Below are 11,653 nucleotides of genomic sequence, written 5' to 3' on the forward strand. Positions count from 1 at the left end.
ATGGCGGTTTTAGCAGAGATGGGTTTTGAGAGAGGGTCGGTGATGGGGTTTCGGAAATGGAAGATGTATTTGCTTTTGGGCTTGGAATCATCTACTGCTTATGCTTCTCCACATTGGAGCTTTCGACCATTCTCGGGTACCCTTAGATATGGTGCTCTGCCACGGGAGGTTGTTTTTACTAAGAACCTAACTCCCTGGTTGAAGTTGCTCCCTTGTCGAGATAACGCTGGGCTTGCTGTTCTAATGGACAGACCTTCTATCTATAGCCTGCAACTCATCTTTCCCCCAATCGATTTGGGGAAGATGAGTTGCAGATTTTTTTATTTTTTTTGAAAGGGCATTTTTGTCATTTTACCTTTTGATTTTAACAGTGTTAGTCATAAACTGACGGAATGGGTTTATTTGTTACCGTTTGTAAACCTCAGGGGGGTACGCAGAATTTTCCAAAACTGGGGGGTAAAATCATCCTCGTCAAACCTCAGGGGTGGTATGTGTAAATTACCCTTCTTTTTTTTCCCTCGAGAACAAACTGGTGTGAAAAATTAAAAGACTGCTTCAACGACATCTAGAATTCCCAGGTGATACTGGCCCAGTTTCAATATCGTCAGTGAAGAAAAAGGAAAAACCAAATGAGAAATTACAAGCCATGAAACACTTAAATCATCCAACATAGAAAACCCATTTCGCTTGAACATCAAAGTTTGATAACCACATAGAATCGGTATAAGTCAAATCACAAAGAAACAATAGAAATGTTAGATGCTCGCCTTCCTGAACTTCCTCCCCAGCCGCTCGTTCTCCGAAAACCGGAGAGAATTCCACTCCAGAGGTGGGGCTCCTGTTTCTCCATTCCCCATAGTGATCATCTTCGACTGTAAATCAGAGCACTTGGCTAGGGATGGTCAGCATGGAGGCGGAAGGTATGGCGGTGGTGGTGGTGGCTGCTACAATTGTGGGGAAGATGAACAATAACAAGGGTGGGGACGTGGGTTGGAGTGGATTTAGTTCTTTAAAAAATTAGAAAGGACAAAATTATCATTTCATTTTAAAACTAACCGAGTTAGTATTTAAGGGTACAGAAGTAATTTTTAAAATTCCAAAAGTAATAAACATAATTATTTTAAACCCAAAAGGTGATAGACGTAAATTTCCCTAATTTTTATAATCTAACACATCATTGTTAATCATTGTATATATTGGTTAGGGATTGAGTCGACAGATGAAGCAAATTAGCAAAGTCTTGGATGGGTTTTTGGAGAAGATCATTGATGATCACATAAACAATCCTAAAGACCGTGAAGACAACAAGAAGTACTTCATTAATGTGATGCTGCCTCGGATGATGGAATCAGAACATGTGCAAATTGCAGACGAAGAACAGAGCTGGAACATGATCAATCACATTAATATAAAAGCAATCATTTTAGACATGATTGTGTGATATGATCATGGGTTTTAGGGTATTCTAATAGTTGTTAAGGGTAGATGGGTAAATTAACAATTAAGGATAGATGAGTAATTTTAATTAGATAGGGTTTTATATAGTGTAAGGGGATCATTGTAGAGACATTAAGAAATATATCAAATCTCTTTTCCTGTCTATCTTCTTCTTCTTCTTCCCCAGTTTTTAGGAGGTTGCCCCCTCGAAGTGGTATTTTTCCTTTTTCTGTTATTGGGTTCGTATCATTGGTGCTTTCGTTGAGAAAAATCGACAACCAATCATGGCCGACGGATTCCACCTCAGCCCATCGTTCATCCTTGCTCAGGAATTGAAGGATATTCGTGCCTTTTTGGCTCGATTGGGGTGTGGAATGAATGAAGTGTCAATGTTGCTTTGAATCTCTTTGATCTAATGTGCAGAGAAGGATTTGAGCCAAACGATGACACCTTTCTTGGTGCTTTATCAGCATGTGCACTTGCTGGTATGATGCAACAAGCACATGTGCTTTTTAATATGGAGACAGATGCTGATTTTCCTTTGGAACTTGAAGGTGTTCGCGGTGTTCATTGAGACAGATGCTGCATTCGCAAGAAAGTGCTCACTGCAGTCTGCTTTGTCTTTTGGCACAACTGCTCTCACTGCAATGATATTTGGGAGATCTCTGCTGGTTGCAAATGCTGGCGATTGCGGGCTGTGTTGTCACTACTTGGCGTTGCCATAGAAATGTCAAGAGACCATAGGCCCTACTGTATAAAGGAAAGGAAGCGCATTGAATCCTTGGGTGGGTTCATTGATGAGGGTTATATGAATGGAGAGTTGGGAGTAACCCGGGCTCTTGGGGATTGGCACCTTCAAGGGATGAAGGAAACTGGTGAGCAAGGCGCGGACCCTTCAGTGCTGAACCAGAACTGAAAATGATTACACTAACCAAAAAGGATGAGTTCTTGATCATTGGTAGTGATGGAGTATGGGATGTATTTTCGAATCAAAATGCTGTTGACTTCTCTAGGAGGAGGCTCCAGGAGCACAATGATGTGAAGCTGTGCTGCAAGGAAAGGATGGATGATGGTAACAGGCAACTTTCTAGACCATCATCTGTTTGTGATATTGTTCGAACCTTGAGGACAAGGTTCTGTCCGAAGAGGATGGCAATGACATCATCATAGGTTTTAGGGTATTCTAATAATTGTTAAGGGTAGATGGGTAAATTAGCAGTTAAGGGTAGATGGGTAATTTTTATTAAATAGGGTTTTATATAGTATAAGGGGATCATTGTAAAGGCATTAAGAAATATATCAAATCTCTTTCCCTATCTATGTTCTTCTTCTTCTTCCCCTGTTTCTAGGAGGTTACCCCTCGAAGTGGTATTTTTCATTTTTCTATTATTGGGTTCATATCATTGTGGGTCCAATAGACACATCATCTGTCACAATTGAATAGGCCCTCTCGGAATTCATTAGGCATCCTATGGTGATGGAAAAGCTCCAAGAAGAGTTGAGGAATAAAGTTGGCATAGATCGACTAATGGAGGAAGATGACTTAGTTAAGCTTGACTATTTGGACATGGTGGTGAAGAAGCCATGAGGCTTCATCCTACGGCTGTTACTCCATTTCTATTGGCCCATGAATCTTTGGAAGACAACAATCAATGGATACCAAATACCCAAGAAGTGTCGTGTGATTATAAATGCTTGGGTAATTCAAAGGCACCCTAATGTGTGGTCAACTTATGATGATGCTGAAAAATTCTTGCCTAAAAGATTTATAGGAAGTAATATTGACCTAAGAGGACATGACTTCCAACTTATCCCATTTGGATCAGGTCCTAGAGGATGTCCTGGTTTATATCTAGGCCTATAAAAAGTGAAACTAGTACTTGGAAAATTGGTACATGTTTTCGACTACGAGTTACCCAATGGCATGTTACCTGAGGACTTGGACATGACTGAGAAGTTTGGCATAACTATTCCAAGAGCTAACCATCTACTTGTTCCGAGTTATTGCCTTGCCTTTGCTGCAACAATTTGTACGGAGTGTTATGCTACGTGTAGATGGGAGTGGGTGGTTAAATGTGATATATGTTGTAGATAGATATATATGGTATATGGTAGGATTAGTTTTTCTTTTATTCTTTTGGTAGAACGAAGTAGGATTAGTTATTGGAAGTGGGATATATTGCAGCTGGCCCAGATAAAGGAAAGATTTTGAGAAACATGATGACTATGGCACCAAGAATCATTAACAATAATAGAGGAAACAAGAGCCATCTTGTTAGAACCTACATCATATCAGATCCTGTCACCAAATAATGAAAGGAGAACACCACAAGGGTGCCAATTATCAAGCCAAAGCCTAGTGGAAGAGCCATCATCAATATGAGAAATAATAACTCCCTGAACAAGATGCCTGAGGTTTAAGATTTTCCTCCTGGTCCCCAAAACATTAGAGGAACACTTCACGTTCCAAATATAGTCTTTTTTGAGATATTTAATATATATCCATTGGATCCATAAGCCCTCTTTCATCTTAGCAACTCTCCAAATTAACCTAATTAACCCATTCTTATTAACATCTTTAAGTCTTTTCAAGCCAAGACCACCCTCCCTCTTAGGAAGGCAAACAGAAGCCCAACTGGTAGTATACAGAAACTTGTTATTATCACTTTCCTTCCATAGAAAGACATTCATAACGGCCTCAATCTTATTGATGATGTAACTAGTGATACCACAAACTCCAGTCTAATAGATAGGAGGCTTGCATAACAGCCTTAACCAACTCCAATTGGCCTGCGAAAGAAAAAAGTCTACTCTTCCACAACTGGAAATTCTTCCTGAGCCTATCCAAGATAGGGGAGCATGCAATGATGCAAGGACAACCTAGAGGAAATTAAAGGACGGCCTAGTTAAGAGATCGGCAGGTGGCCAATCTCACAACCCATAATATTCTTCAGTACCTCTTTGGCATCAGAAGAAACCCCAGAGATAAAATTAAGAGATTTTTTGAGGATTAATCACCAACTCTGATAAATCTATAAAGAGTTGCAAGGCATCCATAATAACTTGATAGGAGGTTGAAGAGGCTTTAGAGAAAATAAATATATCATCAGTAAATCAAATGAGTTAGGTTCAGGGATTTGCATTTAGGAATAGGAGCAAGCAAGTTCTGATCAAACTTCCAATTAAGAGAATGGGTGAGGCCTTCCATCACTAAAGTGAACAAGAGAGGAGATAGGGGACAACCCTGTCTAACACCCCTCCGAGGGGAGAATAATCCCACTGGAGATCCTGATACATCCAAGATTCACCGAACCAGTCAGTGACTGCCATGTGTCACAAAGCGACCCACTTCAGAACCAAGGAGAACCAACCGGGGGTCCCACCCGGGCGAAGCCTGCACCCAGGCGTGGCCTCACCCAGGCGCGGCCTCACCCAGGCTCGGGCCTCACCCAGGCGCCGGCCTCACCAAGGCGGCGGCCTCACCCAGGCGCGGCCTCACCCAGGCGCGGCCTCACCCAGGCACAACCTCACCCAGGCACGGGCCTCACCCAGGCGCGACCTCACCCAGGCACGGCCCGCACCCAGGCGCCGGCCTCACCCAGGCGTGGCCTCACCCAGGCGCGGTCTCACCCAGGTGTGGCCTCACACCCCGGCGTGGCCTCTCACCTAGGTGAGGCCTCACCCAGGCGCGGCCTACACCCAGGCGCCAGCCTCACCTAGGCGCGACCTCACCCAGGCGCCGGCCTCACCCAGGCGCGGCCTCTCACCTAGGCGCGGCCTCACCCAGGTGCGGCCTCACCCAGGCATGGCCTCACACCCAGGCGCGGCATCGTGGACGCAGACGTGATGTACACGGACACCGGGGCCACTCGTCTATGACCCAATCATGTCACTACAGACTCATGTCACCACCAGGACTCTAGGCCATTGCTTAGAAGTCACGTCACCCAGACGGATTCAAGCACCAATGACGTTATCACCACACGCGGGTATCTATCCGCCAAAGATCTTGATACCACCAGGACACTCCCTCCCGCGGGGAGATGGTCAATCAGGATAGAGCCCTGCTACCCAGGGCCTCTATCCACTCAACGGCACACTCGCCATCAAACTGGGACTCTCCACACCGCCATACACTACTATAAAAGGCAAGGTGCACAACCCCATCGGGGGACATCTAAACTCATATTGAATAATCACTATTCATCTATTTGCTCAGGAGATCTAACTTTGGCATCGGACAGCCCCAGGCCGGAACCACACCGGTTCTCTCTGTTGACCCCTTGGTCCACTTGCAGGTGATGGCACTCGCAGGACCGCTCGACAATTTTTTGACGCAACAGATCCATTCACTAAAATAGACATGTGAAGAGTAGATATGCAAGGAAAAAATATCGGTTGTGAGGGAATGGAGAGTTCTGTAAGAGAGGTGTGTGATAGTGATGTGTTAGAGTAGGGGGACATTGACTCGCGGTGCAAAGAATCTCAAGGAGGAGTGGATGCTTTTCAAGGAGGGGATCATGTGAACGTCAGAGTTAGAGGTGAGTGTGATCAGCCACCGATGGTAAACAGGAGAACTTATGCGGCTGCAGTGGGTGTGTCTACCTAATCTTGAGACCTTACCTGAACCCATTCAGTCAGGTAATGTCACTTGTATTATTATTCCACAAAAAGCCTATGAAGAAAGTGTGGAGTTGGCTCCGAGTTACTCTCTAATGCTAAAGTCAATTACTCGGGCAACAATAGTGAGAGCTAGGAACTGCATGAGTAGTTAAGTGACAGTAATAAGTGCGATTAAGCATCCCGTTACCTTGTACAGTAACCCTATGCTTATAGGATGTATGACGGTGGAATTAGGTTTTGTGTTGATGAAGTAAGGTAAATGCCACCCGTGGAAGGTTCCCTGTCACAATGGTGGTTATGTGATGAAAAGGCTTATGCTTCGATGGATAACAACGCTATTCACCTTAATCTTCCACTTTAGCTGAACCTTATGCCACCTGTCGATCAACCATAGGTGGGTTGTTTTTATGCATATCAAGAATGAAGAGGGACTTCGACGGCCTCGTAGTTAAATGATTTAATTAGATTATACCACCATGTGTTATCGATAGCCCATATCCATATATATTTTATTGTAAAATCCTACCAATAAGCACAAATAGGAATATAAAATTTGGCCACTATGTTCCTCTCAACGTGTATGTTAAGTAACTCTTGAAATGAATGTAGGACCGAATTTCCCTCCCTCAATGGTGAAAGCTTTGCTCAATCGGTAGGGACCACTGGATTGCATTATAAAGTATAAAAAAATAAAAAATAATAACTTGAAAATCGTAAAGATATCTGCCCCTCCATTTCCTCCAATTCCTATCTGATAGGGGGGACTGGGGAGTGGATCCCACTCGGGTAATGTGTTTGGGCAGGGGATAGGGTGGTCATTTCCGCCCCTGACAGGAATTGAAGGAAATGGAGGGGTAGATACTTTGAGACAATAAAGATCCACACAAGAATCATCTTAAATTTTTACGCGTGATGAAAACGTTCTTCCTTTCTTGCATGTAAAGGAAGAGCCCGGATCCTCTTCAGTGTCATTGAAGAGGATTCCCCCCTAATAACGCTCCTTTAAGGCCACGCTTCATAGCCATTCACGGAGACTTAACTCTGTTTCCTCGTTCTTTTTTCTTTTTCTCTATTCTTCTTTTTCCTCTCTCCCTCTTTTTAAGGAATCCATAAAACGTGATTGAACAGTAGATAGGTAATTAAATCCAAAATCTAATCTCAAATCTCTCTCTCTCATAAGTCCAGAATCTTATCTCAAATCTAAATCTCTTTCTCTCTCTCTCTCCTTATGCGAAACAATCCTGCAAATCACATTGGTTTTGATGAACAACTACCGATTTGGTCTTGCATAAGGATGAGGAGGAAATTATAGTATCTAAGTGGTTACTAATGTCGGATCGGGTATTGGTCACTTGAATCGGATTGGGTATCGATCACCTATAAAATTGATACGATATTGATATGGCATCAACACTGATCGGTTGTATCAAGTAAGTTTACCCCCTGATTTTCTTTTTAAAAAAAAAAATAGGTTTTTTACTACTATACCCTTTGTCTGTACCATTTCACCAATACAATATCAACACAATATCAAGATCATAATTTGAAGAATCAGTATCGGATCGGCCAATTCGCATCAGTATCGAATCAGCCGATTCGCATCAGTAGCGGTTGAGACCAATACCGATTCCTTGCCAATCCAGTCTTGGTGGACCAGTATAGACAAGGGTAAAATTTTAAATTAAATTAAATCTAAATTTTTTGAAGGAAACAGGGGTGAACCTAACCGATTTGGATTGGTAGAGACCGTTATCGATTACTAGAACCCATGGTTTTACTGCATGGTATTAGATCAGGTATCGGTTACTTTCAAAACCAATATGATACCGCTACGATATCGACAAGGATCAGCCGTATCTGACAAAATTACCCCTAATTTCCCTTTAAAAAAAGATACTTGATTGTTTTACCCCTTGCTCGTAATGTATCACCGATACAATATTGACACAATATCAAGATCGGCCACACAACCAAAACCGTTACATATTGCCCCGATACGAGGATATGATATCGATACCTCACGATGCGATAATACCTCAGCCCATGAACTGAGTTGCAGGATTATTTCGCATAAGGTAAGAGAGAGAGAGAGAGAGAGAGAGAGAGAGAGATTAGATTATAGATTTAATTACGTATTTCCTTTTCAATCACGTTTTATTGATTCCTATAAAAGTGGGAGAGAGGAAAAAGAAAATAGAAATTAAGGCAAGAATGAGAAAGACAGAGTTAAATCAGCGCGAATGAATATGAAACATGGCCTTAGGAGAGCGTTATTGGAGAGAAATCCTCTTCAATGACGCTGGAGAGTATCCGGACTGGTAAAGGAAAACCTTTTAGGAGGATGAGACAAAACCACGGCGTGCCATGCACATGTTGGGAACGTGTCCGCACTCAATTAATAAATTAATATCATACCATTGACATTAATCATGCCATTCTTTTCAAGGGTCCAATTATAATATATCTCCACGCACTCACCCATATCTACTTCTATATATATTGTTCGATTCCTTCCAAAGAGCAGAATCTAAGAAAAGATTTTATGTCCAACAATAATTGGCAATATCCTTCACTCCCCACTCTCCTAATGTCTTCTTGGACTATTGCAGTTCTCTTGGCAGTACTGCTTGCAGGGCTCCAGTATCTATCGATCCATCTCCGGCATGGATCAAAAGCCAAGCAACAAAGTAATGATCGTCGACTACCGTCGGGACCTTGGGGGATACCGATTCTCGGCAATCTTCTCATGTTGGGTGATCTCCCTCACCGTACCCTCCATCAAATGGCCCAGAAATATGGACCCATCATGTACATCAGGCTTGGCCTCGTGCCAACTGTGGTGGTATCATCTGCTCAGGCGGCGGAGTTGTTCCTCAAGACCCATGACGCAGTCTTTGCTGGAAGACCTTACACTATGGGTGTCAATTATGTGTCTTATGGGAACAAAGGCCCACTTTTCTCACAATACGGTACATATTGGCGCAACATGCGGAAGCTGTGCACCATAGAGCTGCTAAGTACAACAAAGGTTGATTCATTCAAGCAGATGAGAAGGGAGGAGTTGGGCCTCTTTGTTGGATCTCTTAAGGAGGCTGCCGAAGCTGGTGCAGTGGTTGATTTAAGTGCCAAAGTGGGATCGCTGATTGTGGATATGAGCTTCCGGATGCTGATTGGTAACAAGCTTGAAGAAATGACCTCCAACCTAAAATCAGTTGCTGAGGAATACCATAAGCTTCTTGGGACTTTTAACCTGGCCGATTTCATTCCTTATATTGGAGCACTTGATCACCTTCAGGTAATTTAATTTATTTCTATTACATTCCTTCTATTATTTCTAATACATATGATCCTTTTAGCGAATATATATATATATATATATATATATATATATATATATATATAAAACGGATTAGTTGATTATTCACTATAGTAAATATTTTCTCTGTTAAGGTGATTTTTTGTGCCTCGATCTACCACATCTGGTGGGAAAGGAATAAACGCAGATGGACGCCACCTCCCATTCTTATAACCAGATTTGGAGTACTATTGAGTTTGATGTTAGATCTAAGGTTGACCACCTTCGTGCCTCGGTTACTAATTCCTCCAATAATCGGATCCGGATCCTCTACTTCCGCCTGCCTGGTACTGCCATGCACCCTACACACAGCAAGACGCGCAAAGACCGCCTTAAACCCGCTCAGGTAAGGCGCTCGAGAAGAGGTAAGGCAGTATTTGCGCGTCTTGCTGTGTGTGTGGGGCACACGATAGTAGGGGCAAGCGGAAGTAGAGGATCCCAATTGCCAATAATCGGCATAATATTGTTTCTTCTTGGGGTTTTCAGATTAGACATTGTTAGTCTCCTTTGATTTATTCTGTCTTTTCCTTTTAATAAATTCTTTATCCATTTGAAAAAATAAAAAAGAGGTTGTTAAAATCCAATTAAAACCTTTATTTATATATGAAGCTACAAGAATGATATTCACTGTCTTAAGGGAATCTAATAGCCTTGGCCCTTTTTTTGGGCCCTAGTAAGTTGAGTATTCATCTTATTTTGATTTGTTGGGGTCTTTCCCTTAGTTAGCTTTCTTGACTCTTGTCCTGTATTTTTTTTTCTTTTTTAATATATAATATTATTCACCAAAAAAGATTTACTTCACTATTTTGGGTTCCCATCTCAATATTGTCATGGAATTCGAAAGAAAGGCCATCTAACGTAGCACTGTTAATTAGAGATTGGGTCGACGCATGAAGGAAATTAGCAAACTCTTTGATGGGTTTTTGGAGAAGATCATTGATGAGCACATAAACAATCCCAAAGACTGTAACAACCACCAGAAGGACTTTATTGATGTGATGCTGTCTTTGATGACGGAATCAGAACATATGCAGGCAGAAGAACAGTGCTACATGATCGATCGAACTAGTATAAAAGGAATCATTTTAGACATGATTTTGGCTGCAATAGACACATCGGCTGTCACAATTGAATGGATCCTCTCAGAACTCTTAAGGAATCCGAAGGTGATGGAAAGGCTCCAAGAGGAGTTGAGGAATAAAGTTGGCATAGATCGGCTAGTTGAGGAAGAGGATTTAGTTAAACTAGAGTACTTGGACATGGTTGTGAAGGAAACCATGAGGATTCATCCTGTTGCTCCATTGTTAGCTCCCCATGAGTCCGTGGAAGACATAACAATCAATGGATACCATATACCCAAGAAGTCTCGTGTGATTATAAATGCTTGGGCAATTCAAAGGGACCCTAATGTGTGGTCAACTTATGGTGATGCTGAAAAATTCTTGCCCGAAAGATTTATAGAAAATAATATTGACATCCGCGGACGTGACTTCCAACTTATCCCGTTTGGATCAGGTCGTAGAGGATGTCCTGGAATACATCTGGGCCTAACAGTTGTGAAACTAGTACTTGGACAATTGGTACATGGCTTCAATTGGGAGTTACCCAATGGTATGTCACCTGACGACTTGGACATGACTGAGACATTTGGCCTATCTGTTCCAAGAGCAAACCATCTACTTGCTGTTCCAAGTTATCGCCTTTGCCTTTGTGGCAACAATTTGTAAGGAGTGTGCTGGCCTGGTAGTATTGTAATCCTATTTATATTTGTGTATGTTTTTGCTTTGTGTTGTCTCTATTGGTGTATCTTATGTTTCCTAGTCGCAGTCTGATTTTATGCAATGTGTTTTCCTAATAAAAGTTTGTGTCTTGATTAGGGTTACTTGTGCTGCTATATATATAATTTCTTGTAAACAATATAAATTTACAATAAAAATAATTTTGTTCTAGAATGGTGTTATTCCCAGGCCGACACTAAGAGCGGGGTGAATCAGTGTTCTTCAAAAATTTCTCCCACTAACAACCTCTGACCAACTACACACACTGTCACTGTACTGAGTTCTTCTCTTCTTCTTGGATTCCTTTCATTCCAGATGTGAAGAGGGACCAGAATGAAGCCAGCCATCCATACATACTTGAGGGGACAAAATCAGATTTCCTCTTCCACCATATGAAGAGCTCATCAATAGAAGAATAGTAGCAGAGCCAATATATTTTAAAATATTCAAAGAAATGTTG

At 42.0% G+C, this 11,653-nt stretch overlaps 1 protein-coding gene and 2 pseudogenes across 1 annotated transcript; all 3 read left to right on the forward strand.

The window, feature by feature from the left end:
• On the forward strand, window positions 1-2,607 carry LOC122665738 (annotated as a pseudogene).
• Window positions 2,608-2,666: 59 nt separating this feature from the next.
• On the forward strand, window positions 2,667-3,532 carry LOC122665739 (annotated as a pseudogene).
• Window positions 3,533-8,647: 5,115 nt separating this feature from the next.
• LOC122665741 (cytochrome P450 71AU50-like) lies at window positions 8,648-11,171 on the forward strand. The gene is made up of 2 exons (XM_043861883.1): window positions 8,648-9,355; window positions 10,291-11,171. The coding sequence occupies exons 1-2, from the start codon at window positions 8,648-8,650 to the stop codon at window positions 11,140-11,142; spliced, it is 1,560 nt and encodes a 519-aa protein (XP_043717818.1). The 3' UTR covers window positions 11,143-11,171.
• Window positions 11,172-11,653: the final 482 nt, after the last annotated feature.

Source organism: Telopea speciosissima, chromosome 6, assembly GCF_018873765.1.
Source record: "Telopea speciosissima isolate NSW1024214 ecotype Mountain lineage chromosome 6, Tspe_v1, whole genome shotgun sequence".
Taxonomy (NCBI): domain Eukaryota; kingdom Viridiplantae; phylum Streptophyta; class Magnoliopsida; order Proteales; family Proteaceae; genus Telopea; species Telopea speciosissima.